General features: G+C 43.9%; 1 protein-coding gene across 11 annotated transcripts in view; it reads right to left on the bottom strand.

Moving 5' to 3' along the window:
• Positions 1–582: 582 nt before the first annotated feature.
• Positions 583–12,686, bottom strand: part of TULP4 (TUB like protein 4) — a 151,213-nt gene continuing 139,109 nt past the window's right edge. For 8 of the 11 annotated variants that reach the window (XM_041469653.1, XM_041469655.1, XM_041469654.1 and 5 more), the window contains 2 exons: positions 10,382–12,686; positions 583–8,618 (listed from right to left, as the gene is read on the bottom strand). In XM_041469653.1, coding sequence (XP_041325587.1) covers positions 8,502–8,618; positions 10,382–12,686 — 2,422 coding nt within the window. In that variant the 3' untranslated portion in view covers positions 583–8,501. The remainder of the gene's footprint in view (positions 8,619–10,381) is intronic. The other 3 variants (XM_041469662.1, XM_041469663.1, XM_041469652.1) reach the window with 2 other exon arrangements.

Raw genomic sequence — 12,686 nt, 5'->3', positions numbered from 1 at the left:
ACACCCATGAATATGGTGTAGAGGTGAGGCTCCAGCACAGACCCCTGCAAAACTGCAATGGTAACCTGGGTCCATTATGAGGATCCATGCCAGGATTTTCTCATTTGTGCCACAGCTGGAATGTTTATCAGGCAAGGTAAGCTACATTACCACCTTTGTTTGTTTTATTTGTTCCCAAAATGCTTTTTTTTAAAAAAAAAAAAAGGAAACCAGATAATAAATACTGGCCATCACAGCATTTTTTGTTAAAGATGACAGGACAGAGGAAATCCCTTATGGTGATGTTAAGGTTTTCAGTTTATCAAAGACAAAATCAGAAGTGCACAAATCCCAAAAGTAATTTCCTTAAAAAGGAAAGCAAGCAGGGTAGAAATATCACAAGAACCAGCTGATATTCAGGCAGATAGGAACATTACCACCAGAAAATCTTTGCCATCCATCCTCTCACGTGAATGACACAAGGTATGATGGGGCTGGTACACACGCACATTCAGTGGAATTTGTGGGTATGGTTCCTAAAAAGAGAAAGCGCAATGGCATCTGGCTGGTTATTATTCAGGTTGTTCCAGCACAGATTTATCATCTGCTTTAAAAGCATTTAAGGTGCTTGACAAGATGCAGAATGCAACAGAAACAAATCAGCAACTTTCTAGTCTGCAAAATTTTATTAAGCAACAGCTGGACAACTCTTACAACTCCAAATCATCAAGGAAAAATAGGGCAATCAGTCCATCTCTCAACCATGTAGACAGTAAAGAATCTGGACAAACCACACTTTTAGAGGGAAACCAACAATACTTTCTAGGCACCTCCTGCAAAATCTATTACACAAGATACATAAAAGGAGAAGCAGATCAGGGTAGTTTTTAAGTACAGTGGAAACCAAGTATACCACGGTATATTCAGGGGAAAAAAAAAAAGGAGATTGAAAAGAAATATAATTAAAAAATAGTCTAGGTAAGTAAAGTTCACAAATGGTGTACCAAATTTTCAAAAGCCTTAAGAAAAACATGCTGGGCTTGCTCACTTAAGAATGCATGCACCTGCATGACTCTATGCTCATTAAATTTAAAAGGAAAATTAAATACCAAACAACAACAAAAAAAAAAAAAAAAAAAAAAAAAAAAAAAAAAAAAAAAAAAAAGGCAAAAAAAAGCAAAAAAATCCCAAATCACTTTCAAAGTTATAGTACCAAAATAATGCATTTATAAACAAATGCAACTCCCCTTCTTTTTCAGGAAACACTACAGTGCCTTTTCAACCGAATGCATCCCCATGCTATTCCACAACACCATATATTTTATCTACAATAAACAACGAGATCTTGAACAGACATAGCCTTCCCCAAACACACAACACACAAACAGAAAAAGAAGCAGCAAATGCTGAAATAGTGAAACAGAAATGAAAAGCAACCAAAGGCAAATCAAGTATCAAGCAAACTTAACAAACAAAGTTCAAGTTAGAAACGTTCTGAACAAATAGCTTCAAACAACATAGGTAAGAATTACTGGCCGAGAATTATTCCTGTGAAATACTTGAAACTCAGGTGTCTACACACTGTTCCAAAGTGTTTCTCTCTCATTATTACTTTATCTGTATCTTAAGCCATCTACTTGGCCAGTCAGATAAAATTCCAAATAAAACAGACAACCTTTGTCAGGATTTAGAATTGCTGATCAGTCCGTATTTTAAAACTGTAAACCAGAGGATTAATAACAGACTGGCAGGCTTTGACATCACACCATCTAAATCTTCATTGGACATTCTGGATAGGTAAGTATTTGGTGTTTTCATTTATTTAATTTTGTCTCACAAAAGCATGTGTTCTTGATCCTGCAGTCAGCTCTGTGTCAGCAAACCAGTGCACTTTCACAGTACTCCCAAACAATCAATTTGCCTTGAAACACAAATTTCTCATTACCAATTCATTTGCAAAATCAAAAGTTAAAGGGTGAAGCTTTTAATTTTCTTAGCAAGAATTGCTTCACTGAATCTTATTTCGTTCTTTTGTTTCATTAATTGCTTTTGCCTTAAAAATTTTCTAGATGCAGCAACAATCAAACCGCCCAAAGAAACTCCTGATAGATCTTCAGTAACATCAGGCAACAGGGAAAGCAGTCTTTTCATCTTAAAAACATCTCTGTGGGACTTCTTAAGAAGAAAATTAAATAAATACAAAGACAAAATAATTCACATAGACCATTGTTCACAAGTAGTAATTAATTTTATTCCTTTGAGAATGGTGCATGTAAGTTCCAATCCTGTAAAGAGGACTTGTGGTGCCTCCCTGCAGACTACTCCTGAGGGCAGCAAGACTCCAAATTGGTATTTACTAATGAATGTTTGTGCCTTGAAGGGGAAGAGACATGAACACAAAAACCAATTTGTCTACTAGAATTTTCCCATTTTTGGCAGTAGAGGTGACTTGCTCTCTTACACTGGGAAAACCAATCTCTAAATAACATAAACAGCTTGCCCTCCTGTCCTGTGATGGAATCCTAGAAATGGGAATAAAAGTAAAAAATCTGAATGACTACTCTGTGACCAGGATTTTACTTCGAGCATTGTTCAAGGGGGGTTATACTGAGCTGTCAACATGGCCATTGGCTAATGCTCTATAATTTCCTTGAGTGAATAGATATGGGCCATACAAGTCATCTTTACCTTACAATCACAAAGTAATGGGGAGGTACCTTTTGGGTTGGATTCTGGTCTCTTACGTATCTTGGTGTAACCATGTAGTGAGGCTGGAAGTTGGCCCTCTGTCAGCATGCCACACAAGGGTCTCATCTCTTACCAATCTCTAAGTTTGATTTACTGGTCTGGAGTAATGTGGGCCCTGGAGACATGCAATTCCTAACTGCTGCTCTGGGAAACATTCTTAAAAGTTAATGAAAATTTACCGTGTCTTCTCTCCCCTTTCATTTCATCAAATCAGTTTTTGCACTTTCTGCTCTTTTTGTATGAGGATGTAAAATGTTTCTGAGAGGTAAGAGGGCACCAAGGTAACATAGGATCACACACATCAGGCTGCAAAAAGCAAATGCACAGAAATTGTCTGAGGCAACAGTCAGGCAAGCTCCAAAATCTGTCTGTAATTTCTGAGAGGACACTAAAAAGACATTTCAAGGAAAGCCTGGATCTATGGAAAGTTTAGGCTGAAGGCTTCAGCGAAGTTAGGTATCCTTGTCCAACAGCTGTAGACCTTCATGCATCTTCATAAAAACACTGTTTCACCTGTGGCTGCGTCACAGGAAACTTTTGTAACTGAGATGAACCTGTGTGCAGATTTACTGATATTCAGGCAGCCCATGGCACATGTTACTGTGGTCTCTGGAACTGAGTGCAAAATTGCTAATGTGATAATTCCTTTCTTTTTCCTCTGTTACCCCCCACCTTCTCATAGTTTCAGGATGTTGCAGAAACATGAATTCTTAAAGCTAAAATTTGCTACTCCATTTATGCCAGACTTTAAATATCAATTTTTAGATTCTGTTTGAGATAATAATATTCCCAGGCTATCACCATTATTTTTTCAATATTATCAGGTTTTTGGTTTCATCCCTTTGCAACTCCAGCAGAGCAGATTCTGACTTCTGATGGACACCGTGGCTGCTGGCTGGCACCAGGGCTCTCTCTGCCCAAAGCTGCTGCAGCCAGACTGCATGGCAGCTTCATGCTGCTCTTGGAGCACACCTAGAGGATGAGTGGAGGAACACCTGCTCCAACAGGTTTCCCGTGGAGCGTGTTGAAGAGGCAAAGCTGCTGCAGGCAACGTCAGGGCACAGCTCCATGAGCTCCGTGCAGCACCTGCCAGAAGCACTGTGGCAGTGCTGGAAGCAGCTGAGCCCAGCTGCAGAAGGAGCACTGTTAGGATGAGCAGAGGAAAATGCTTCAGAGGAAACTGCTACATTATTCATTGTGCCTCAGCTGATTCCAAGCTAGTCTGCCTGTACCTCCACCTGGCACTGACCTGTGCCATCACCAAACCCTACTGAACTACAGCGGCCTCCTTACAAACAGCCCATGTTGTTACACCCTCTCTTATCACCTAACTCACCTTATCTTGGATCTCAAGAAAAGCAAACCATGCCTTCTACTTTTTAAGCCACTCCCAAGCAGAGTATAGTTACAAATAAAGAAGGAAAACAGAGGACAGATTTCTGCAGGTCCTAAAGAACTCACCTCGACTCTTTGTAGTCTGCACAGTTCTCCATAGCAAACTCATTGCGTTTAGCTGCCAAAAAATACTTTTGCCTGCCTTATGAAGTTTTTGCATATTATCCAGCAAAACCAGGTCTTCCTAGAAGCCTTTTTAATTTCTTGCAGCAAAATACAACTGCTAGCAAACAATTGCTTACAACAATGCTCTTTAAATATAAATAAATGTGTATAACTCACTGATACATAGTAAAAAAATAATCCCTAAATCACTCATTACATTACGCAAGAAAAATAATTTGGTTTTTGGACATTAACAGGAAATCTGCATTAAATTTTCTTCAAAAAAACCACTCAAAACTCCCTACAGAAAAATCAAACCCAAACTAAAACAAAACAAAAAAACAACCCAAGAGAAACAAAACAAATTCCCTAGACTGTTAAAATTATTGCACAACTGAAAAAAATAAGCTTTGGAAAAAATATCCTTTACATCCTTTCAGTGGAAATTACTCCATGTATAAAAGAACTAGATATTTCTGAACACTTTGATACATTCTTCCTAAAAGTACTTAAGTTACCTACAGAAAACCTGGGTTTTACTAACAAAATAGAAAATGTAATATCTACTGGCTGAATGCAATAGCAGTCTTCACAATTTAAGTGACTAAGTGGGGATATTCTTACATTCGTTTCCTATATTGTATCTCAATTGAAAATAAAATGGCTTTCATGTGTTCTTTTTATAATTTAGGATCCAGTTACACACTCAGATTTCCATGTATTTACTATTCCTTTCATTAAAATTCTATCTATTTGAGAGTATTTTCTCTCTCTAATATTGGGGATTCTCTACATATTAAAATCCTTAATTAAAGAGACTCGGCTAAATTACTTTCAAAAAGATAAAAGACGATCTTATCTTACTTATCTTTCTGACAAGTAAATGGAAAGGATGGTGGAAATGGCATTTATTTTCCCAATTTTTTGGCAATTATTCCTTGTTCTTTGCTGGGGCAGAAACCAGAGCTCTTTCTAAGCTCATTGTGAGTGCCTCAGAAGGATGCAATCATGACCTGCACCAATGAAACCAAATTACCAACTCTGTTACTTGTTTTATTGGATTCAATTCTTGGGTCTCCATTAGAATAAAACTACTGGTAACTGGAAAAAATTGGCCATAAACGAAGTAAAGAGGAATACTACTATCTGGAAGGTTAAAGAAACTGCAAGCAGAAGTCCTTAATTAGATTAGATTTTCTTCAGAAAAGAACATTCACATTGTTTCCACGTCCTAATAATTTTGGCTGGTGGTGTTCTTCCAGCTGAGTATTTCTGACATATGACTAAGTGGCCCTTCCCTCAGCAAGCAAACAAGCCAGCCCTGGTATGTTTCTTGTCTTGCAGTGTTCACTGTGTGCCTGTCAAACACTAATTAGGGTACAGCTGGTTAGCACAGACCTTAGGGCAGGTGAGGCCTCTCATCAGCCAATTTCCCTCCTTGTGTACTGGAATCAGTGGACTAAGAATTCAACCTACTGTTTTTAGAGTATGTAACTCAATACAGACCAAGGGCTTAATAGTGTTTCCTCAATAAAAACGAACAAGTGAAACATTTCCATTGATTTTCAAGGGACCAGAACCAAATCTATTTCAGTTCCTCTGCTCCACACACATTATACATACAGGCACTCAAACTGCTGAATAAACCAAACACATGAAAAAGAACACAAGTGGGCCCAGACAATTAAAGAAAACAAAATTAATTAATTAAAGAAAAAAAAACCAACAATCTGATAGATGCCAAGGGTAATGTTGAGCCTGACCACTCCCACACACAAGCAGAAGCTGCTAAGCTTTGGGGTAATCAGGCATGGTACCATCTACTGCCCCACTCCTTCCTTCCTACTTCTCCTTCCTCCCTCCAACAACACCATCTCACAGGTGGTTTTTTCTGGATCTACCCTGTGGGGCATTATCCAGTCTAACTCATCACCTCCCCTGGCAACTCTCTGAAACTTCTCTACTGGCATTGCTCCTCTCCACTGGACTGCTCTGGAAACCTCAGCAGAGCACAAGTTAGCAGCTCACTGCATATTGGCAATTTCTACTACAGCAGGGTCTTATGTGAAATGTTCCTCTAGAATAAATCAAAGACAACACACATTGGCCCTACTATTAGGACTCAAGAAAAACAAAGAGAAAATCACACGTATTCATCTTAAGTTATATGGGCTTTTTCAAGTAAAGAAGCTAAATCGTGTATGAAAGACAAAGCAGCTGTTGACATCTCAACCAGCATATCTTTCCCAGTTATCTTTTAACTTCAAAAGATCAATTTTTACAAAAATATGCTGGGATGTTTTGTAATCTAATGTCCAAGTAATTATATGAATAGTTTGGGGGTTACATTACTGGTGAAACTATTTCCATATCGAAACATATTCTGTAGCAAAATGCTGACAAGGAGAAAAGAGAAAAAGCAAGTAAACATACGCACAACACAAGGACAATAAAGAAACTCTTCTGTGCAAGCAACCTTCTGAAATGCTCAACATGTCCACATGTGCACCAGAGAGAACTGCACAGTCATGCTACTGGTATTAAGCTTTCCTCCGTCACACTCCAGGTAGACACTGGCTTCCTGCTCTTAGCTGGAGCGAGTAGCAAGGTGGGTGACAAAAGACATGATTCTGTCCAATTTTTCCTTTCTCTTTCAACTCATTTGTTCTCCAGCCAGCCATGATGTTGTTTCTTCCAATGAATTTAGAGGAATTTTCCCTGATGAAATTTCTTCTTGTAATGACTTGCTACACTTCTGTCTCCTTCCTAATTCAAGCACTGTTGTAGAACTTGATTGATACTGATTGCTAAGAGGACTGAATAGACTGGGTCTTCTCATCTGCTGGAAAAGCTTTGTTTACACGGTGTAAACACACTGAAATGAGGAGCAAGCACAGGCACGGCCTCAGAGGTACATCTGATCACACTGTACCTCTCCCAGCTACCGACCAAATTATAGTATACTGCTGAACAATGTGAACAAAAAAGCAACGCTCGTGACTATTTCCTCTCCAGTTTTTTTTCACCTACAGAAAGATGTTTATGCCAGTAACAAAAGAAGCAGTGCTTGTAACTGCTCCTCTGTCTTCTGTCACCTACTGCAAGATGTTTATCCCCCTCAACAGCATACAAAACAAGCAGACATCAACTTCTTGAATACGGTGGGTTCTTAAAACCTGGCTCTAGCCAGGACAGAGTTAATTTTTGCAGTAGCCAGGAGAAGGAATGGCTACAACCCAAAGGTTATTCTGTACCACCCCCCGTCATTTTCTGGGGCCATGGGAAGGGGTCCCATAGTGTGGCAGCACAGTCAGGTATTGGCAGAGGCTCCCCTGTGGTGAGCACACGTGTGTGAATCCTTCAGCTCTCATGCACTCTGTTATTAACACTGCTGCTGTTACTGTTTGGTTTCTTATTTCACTGCTGTTTGCAGTAAATCGTTCTTCTTTCTACCTGTGATCTTTACCTTTTGCGCCTCCAATTCTCCTCTCCATCCAACTCAGGGAAGGGAAAAGGGGAGGGGGCAGTGAGTGCGGAGTGCATGGCTTGGAGTGTTTTGGTGGAAATACTAAACTGGGGAAAACCATTCCTAAACCATGAGAAACACCCACCGGAAACAATTTTTTCTCTTCTGAGTAATACATCACTGTTTATAAATTAAATGTTTACCTACATAAGCCTGCTTGGAACCTGTGGCACTCAGTTAATAGCAGGTATCAGAGAAGAAACATGTGTCTTCAAGTATTATAGCTTCTTTTCTTTTTTTACTTGTTTGCTGCTATCACTGATTTTTTAGCAGTAGAAGTACAAACTGGACCAGAAAAAAGTCATGTTCCCTGTTTTAAAAAGAATAGCATGAGATAAGGCAGTCTATCAAAAAGAGCAGTCTGTTTTAATCCCCCCATGAGCTTACATCAGCTACTGTAGCACACACAGCAGAACCACCACAACAAGCCAAAAGTCACACTTCTCCACGTAACACTGAACGGTTCTCAACCCTTCGTTCTTTCTGAGACCCAGCACAACGCTTGAAAAGAAAAAGAAACCAAAAAACAAGCTAACAAACAAACAAACAAACAGAAAACAGCCCCCCACCCTCCACCCCGTGACTGATTAGAGTTAATGCCCTTCTGGTGGGCACCAAGAGACTTTTCCAGTTTTACTGCCTTCTTAACTCCCAGGCATCTCTGCACACCTAAAGCAGGCTGCCCTGACATTTTCCGTTTGGACTTTATGAGAAGGTTAACATTTTCCTCTCTCCAGTCTCTGCTTTTTCATTTGAGGCGTTGAGTCACATTAGCCAGAGCAACAGCAAAGGCTTGCACTGCAGAAAATGGATACTGAAAGTCCAAAATGTAAGCATTGCCATCAATTCTTCCAAACTGCATCACCTGGGAAGCAGGGGAAGAGGAAAAGGAAGGGAAAAGAGAACAAGGTCAAAACAAATGAACCACAGAAAAGGAAACAGAGAAGAGAATAAGAGCAAAATTTTTCTGCTTTGTAGAAACACCCCCCCTTCTCAGGTAATATGACTGGAGCTACAGACAGAATGGGGTATGATGCCAAAGAACAGTGACAGCACTGTACTTTTCGTCTGCATAGAGTACTTGACTGCAATATTTCACTCCACTCCAGAGTAAACTGATAAAATATGCTAGACTGCATACAGCATTGGTTTAAGTAGCTTGTCACCAATTACTTCAGCAGATATGGGTGCACCAGCATCATGCTTCCTGCAGGAAAGTATCAGCGTCTCCCTTGGAAATATCCTATCATCAACGCATCAGGAAAACAGATTTTGTTTTCAAAGAAAGGAGCTTTCAGGGAAGGGGAATAGCCAATTTCCCTACTCTAGCACTTCACAGATGATAAGGTGTTCATTCTTTGCAGTTCTGTTTCCCTCTGCATAAATATCTTCACTAGCACATAATTACAGCAAGAATGAATTAGCAAAGGGGCAGTGAGAGCTGTTTGAAATGCAAAAAAAGCAAAACTAGTCAGGTTGTTCATTGCTCTTCTACAGGGAATATCTGAAGTTTGGCCTATTATTACTATTTTTTCATTCACTTCATCAGAAATCCAGATTTTATTTGCTCTACAGCGAAGATCCTTGAGCTAGACTGGGAACTGACTGTGCAAGTCAAGGCAGGCGTTGTTACCCCCAGCAAGAAAAAAACCATTGGTTGGGTGGTTTTGCACAGATGCCCATGGGGCAATATCCAAAGCCATTTAACTGAAGGAGAAAGGGGTACAAATGGCTGTGATCACTGCCTTTGAGCTGTTGTTTCATACAAGCAAAAACAAAGACTTCCACTGGTCATGCATGTTGGATACTTGGGACATCTAACTCCCAACTTAAATCAGAGGAAGTTGAGAGTCTTGATATCTTTAGTAAACCAGAAGTGACTTACAGCTGGACAAGGAAATAAAAATGAGTCTTCTGAATCTCAGTCCAGCATCCTGCTAATTAGCACCACTTACAAGCCTGGGTTTGGTGTAGTAGCAGTAACATTCCACTCTGGCCAAAATGAAATGTTTTGATTTTTTGAAGTAGCCATTGATCCTTCTGTCCACAGGCGGTTCAAAAGTGGCCCAGAAGCACTTTACTTTGGGGTGGGTCAGTGTCTCCCTCCTCTAGCATTAAGAGCCAACCCCAGAGGCCTGGTAGCTGCTCACAAGTGGAAATTTTGGCATGAAGGGAAGCTTACTGCCTTAGCTATGTGCTGCCTGGCTATGTGAGCAGGGCAAGACCTTTGTGAGCAGGGCAAGAAGGGAGCAGTGTTCACTCAATTAGCTGCCATCCACAACCATCACTGAAGGCAAGTGCAGCTACTGCTGCGGAGAGCTATTGTGTTTATTACAAAACCTTCAGCAGTGAGAGCCAGCCAGACTAAAGGAGGCCCTTGTTCCCATGTCTAACTGCAATAAGACCAAACATATTTCGTGTATTTACTTTACAGCTGAACTTCACCCTACATCCTGAACTTCGACCTTCAACAGCTGTTTCTTACCAACCATATGGCAAAGCTTTTTTTCTCATGGAACAGCTGACACAAGCAAGAGGCACTCTGCAGCATGAGTGACAACTTGTTCCTGGCATAGCTTCCCCACATCCTGGCCCCCATTCCAGCAAATGTGTGCCAACCCTTCCTACCTGTCGTCCTTCCAGCTCAATCTGGAAGTTTTTTGCCGACTCCTGGGTCACCCGCCCTCCGAAGTCCAGCTGGTAGACTTGTGTTGCCTCATTCCAGAGTGGCTGCTTGTTGGCCATCACATACACAAAGCCTTGGCTTCCCAGTCGCCCGTCCTCCTTCTCACTGGCCTTCCGGCACTTGAATTCATCCAGCTCACTGGCTGTCCTCAAACTCCTTTTAGTTTTCCAACCCTTTTTACTGCCCTGGCTCTGGTTCATCAGTTCATCTCCGCTGATAAAAAGCTCCGGCTCACTCTCTGAACTGTCCTGAAACTCATTTGTCTTGTTTAGTTTCTTGGACTTCAGCTGATCTTTTTGGCTCTTGACCTTCTTCTTCTCCCTCCCCAGCCGAGGGCTGGCTATCAGTGAATTGAAGTCAGTCAGTGTCCTTGCCTCCTTTTTGACCTTGCCCTCAGTGATAGCCTGCACATTTCCTTCCTCGGCTCGACTGTCCAGGCGTTTCCTGCTCTTCTTGCCAAATTTGTCTGTCCTTTGAGGAACAGGGCTTTCTGTCAAGGAGAGCACCTCCTGGAAAGTGTCTGCCGTCTCCACCATTACCTCTGTGCCCACGTGGCCCTGCAGCTCTGCTGGTGGGGGAGACATCACCGGTTTCTCCACCACGAGGAGCGGCTTGGGGGGCAAGGTGCCCTGGGGGTTCTGTACGGGTGGGCAGGCGCTGTAGGAGCTCCACGGGTGCAAGGCGATCGGTGGCAGCTGTAAACTAGAGCAGGTGCTGCTTCCCGGGTACATGGGCGGCAAAGGGCAGTAGGGGAGGTTGGATGAATAACCTGGCTGAAGCACAACTGTGGGCTCCTGCTGTGCAAACTGTGTTGGGGCCAGAGCTTCTTTGGGGGAGCAGGGGGCCTGCATTCCCTGAAGGGGTGGGGCACTGTAGCTTCCCGGGTAAGGTACTCCGACCCCGTAACTCGTCTGAAAAGTGGCAGTGGGACTGGTTGGAGACTTGGGGGAAACAAATGGCACTCGAGACATATCCAGATGTTGAGCTTGGCCAATGATGAGCGGAGGAGGTTTTAGAGGGTTGGGCACTGAGCTCTGAGATGTCCTTTCCTGAGGAACCCATATCTCTTCGCTCACCATAGGATCCCACTGGTACGGCGGCGGCCGTTTTACACTTAGGGTAGCCTCTGTCAAGGACACGGGTACGTGCCGTACTGATTTCTCCACTGGGCAGTGCTGAGAAAGGGCCTCATCCTCCGTGAAAGCGGAGTTGATATAATCCGCTCGGTCACGGGAATTGTCGGGCGGGCTCAGCAAGCTGTAGGAGGACTGGGAGACCAGAGGTGAAGTACTGACAGAGTGAGCAATGACAGAGCTGTGCTGGGAGCCACTCCCTGCGCTCAGATCTGGTCTCATGCCACCAATGCTGGAAGTGCTGCTACCAGCATTGCCACTAGCGATGTTGCCCGCGCCGCCAGCGCTCGCAGTGCTGCTGCTGCCAGCGCCGCCACTGCTGCACTGGCTGCAGGTGTACAAGGCTGTGGGCACTCTCTGCTGGTACTGTGCTGACACAATGTTGCTCTTGGCCTTAGGGGGAAGTTGCAAGGTGGCTCTCTGACCATCCATCAGCTGAGCCATTTTCAGGGCTGCCTCTCTGCTGTTCCTCCGCAGAGTAGCATGAATGATACTGCTGTCCAGCCTCTGCGCCATGCTTCTGCCCTGGGACAGCTGGCTGGCAATGTCAGGGTAGGGCGGCGGGTCCCCGGCTGGGATGGAGTAACGGGGGACCGTGAGCCGGTTCAAGGTGGCGCTGGCGCACGGCTGCTGCATCTTCTTCTCCGCAGCCGTGATGCGCAAGGTGGCGGAGCTGCCGGGGCCCGGCAGGGTGTAGGTGCTCTGGGCACAGAGCATCCTGGTGCGAGGCCGGCACACCTCCTCCACATTCCCGCTGCTGTCGAACGTCGTTATCCGCTCGTACCCCAGGGGCGTCTGGTAGTGCCCGGCCGGGTAGAGGGAGAACTCGCCCTTCTTGAGGCAGAGATCGAGGGGCGGCTGCGGGGGCCCGGGCGGGGGTGGCAGGGGGGCGGCGGGCTCGGCGGGGATGGTGCCGGGGTAGGGAGGCGGCGGGTTCATCTTGTTCAGCTGCAGCTCCTGAGCGGCCCCGAAGATGACGGCGTCCCCTTCCACCAGCGGCGGCCCCGGCCGCGGGGCCTTGGCCTTGGGCGGGGGCTCATGCTCGCGGTCGCCGTGGTCCCGCAGGTCGGCCAGGGCGATGGCGGGGGGCGCGGGGGGCGGCGGGGCGAGCGGC

This window comes from Pyrgilauda ruficollis, unplaced genomic scaffold (assembly GCF_017590135.1).
Source record: "Pyrgilauda ruficollis isolate IOZ18807 unplaced genomic scaffold, ASM1759013v1 scaffold24, whole genome shotgun sequence".
In the NCBI taxonomy this organism is placed as follows: Eukaryota; Metazoa; Chordata; class Aves; order Passeriformes; family Passeridae; genus Pyrgilauda; species Pyrgilauda ruficollis.
Note: the sequence above shows the minus strand (reverse complement) of the source record. Positions and strands in the feature narration are given on the sequence as shown.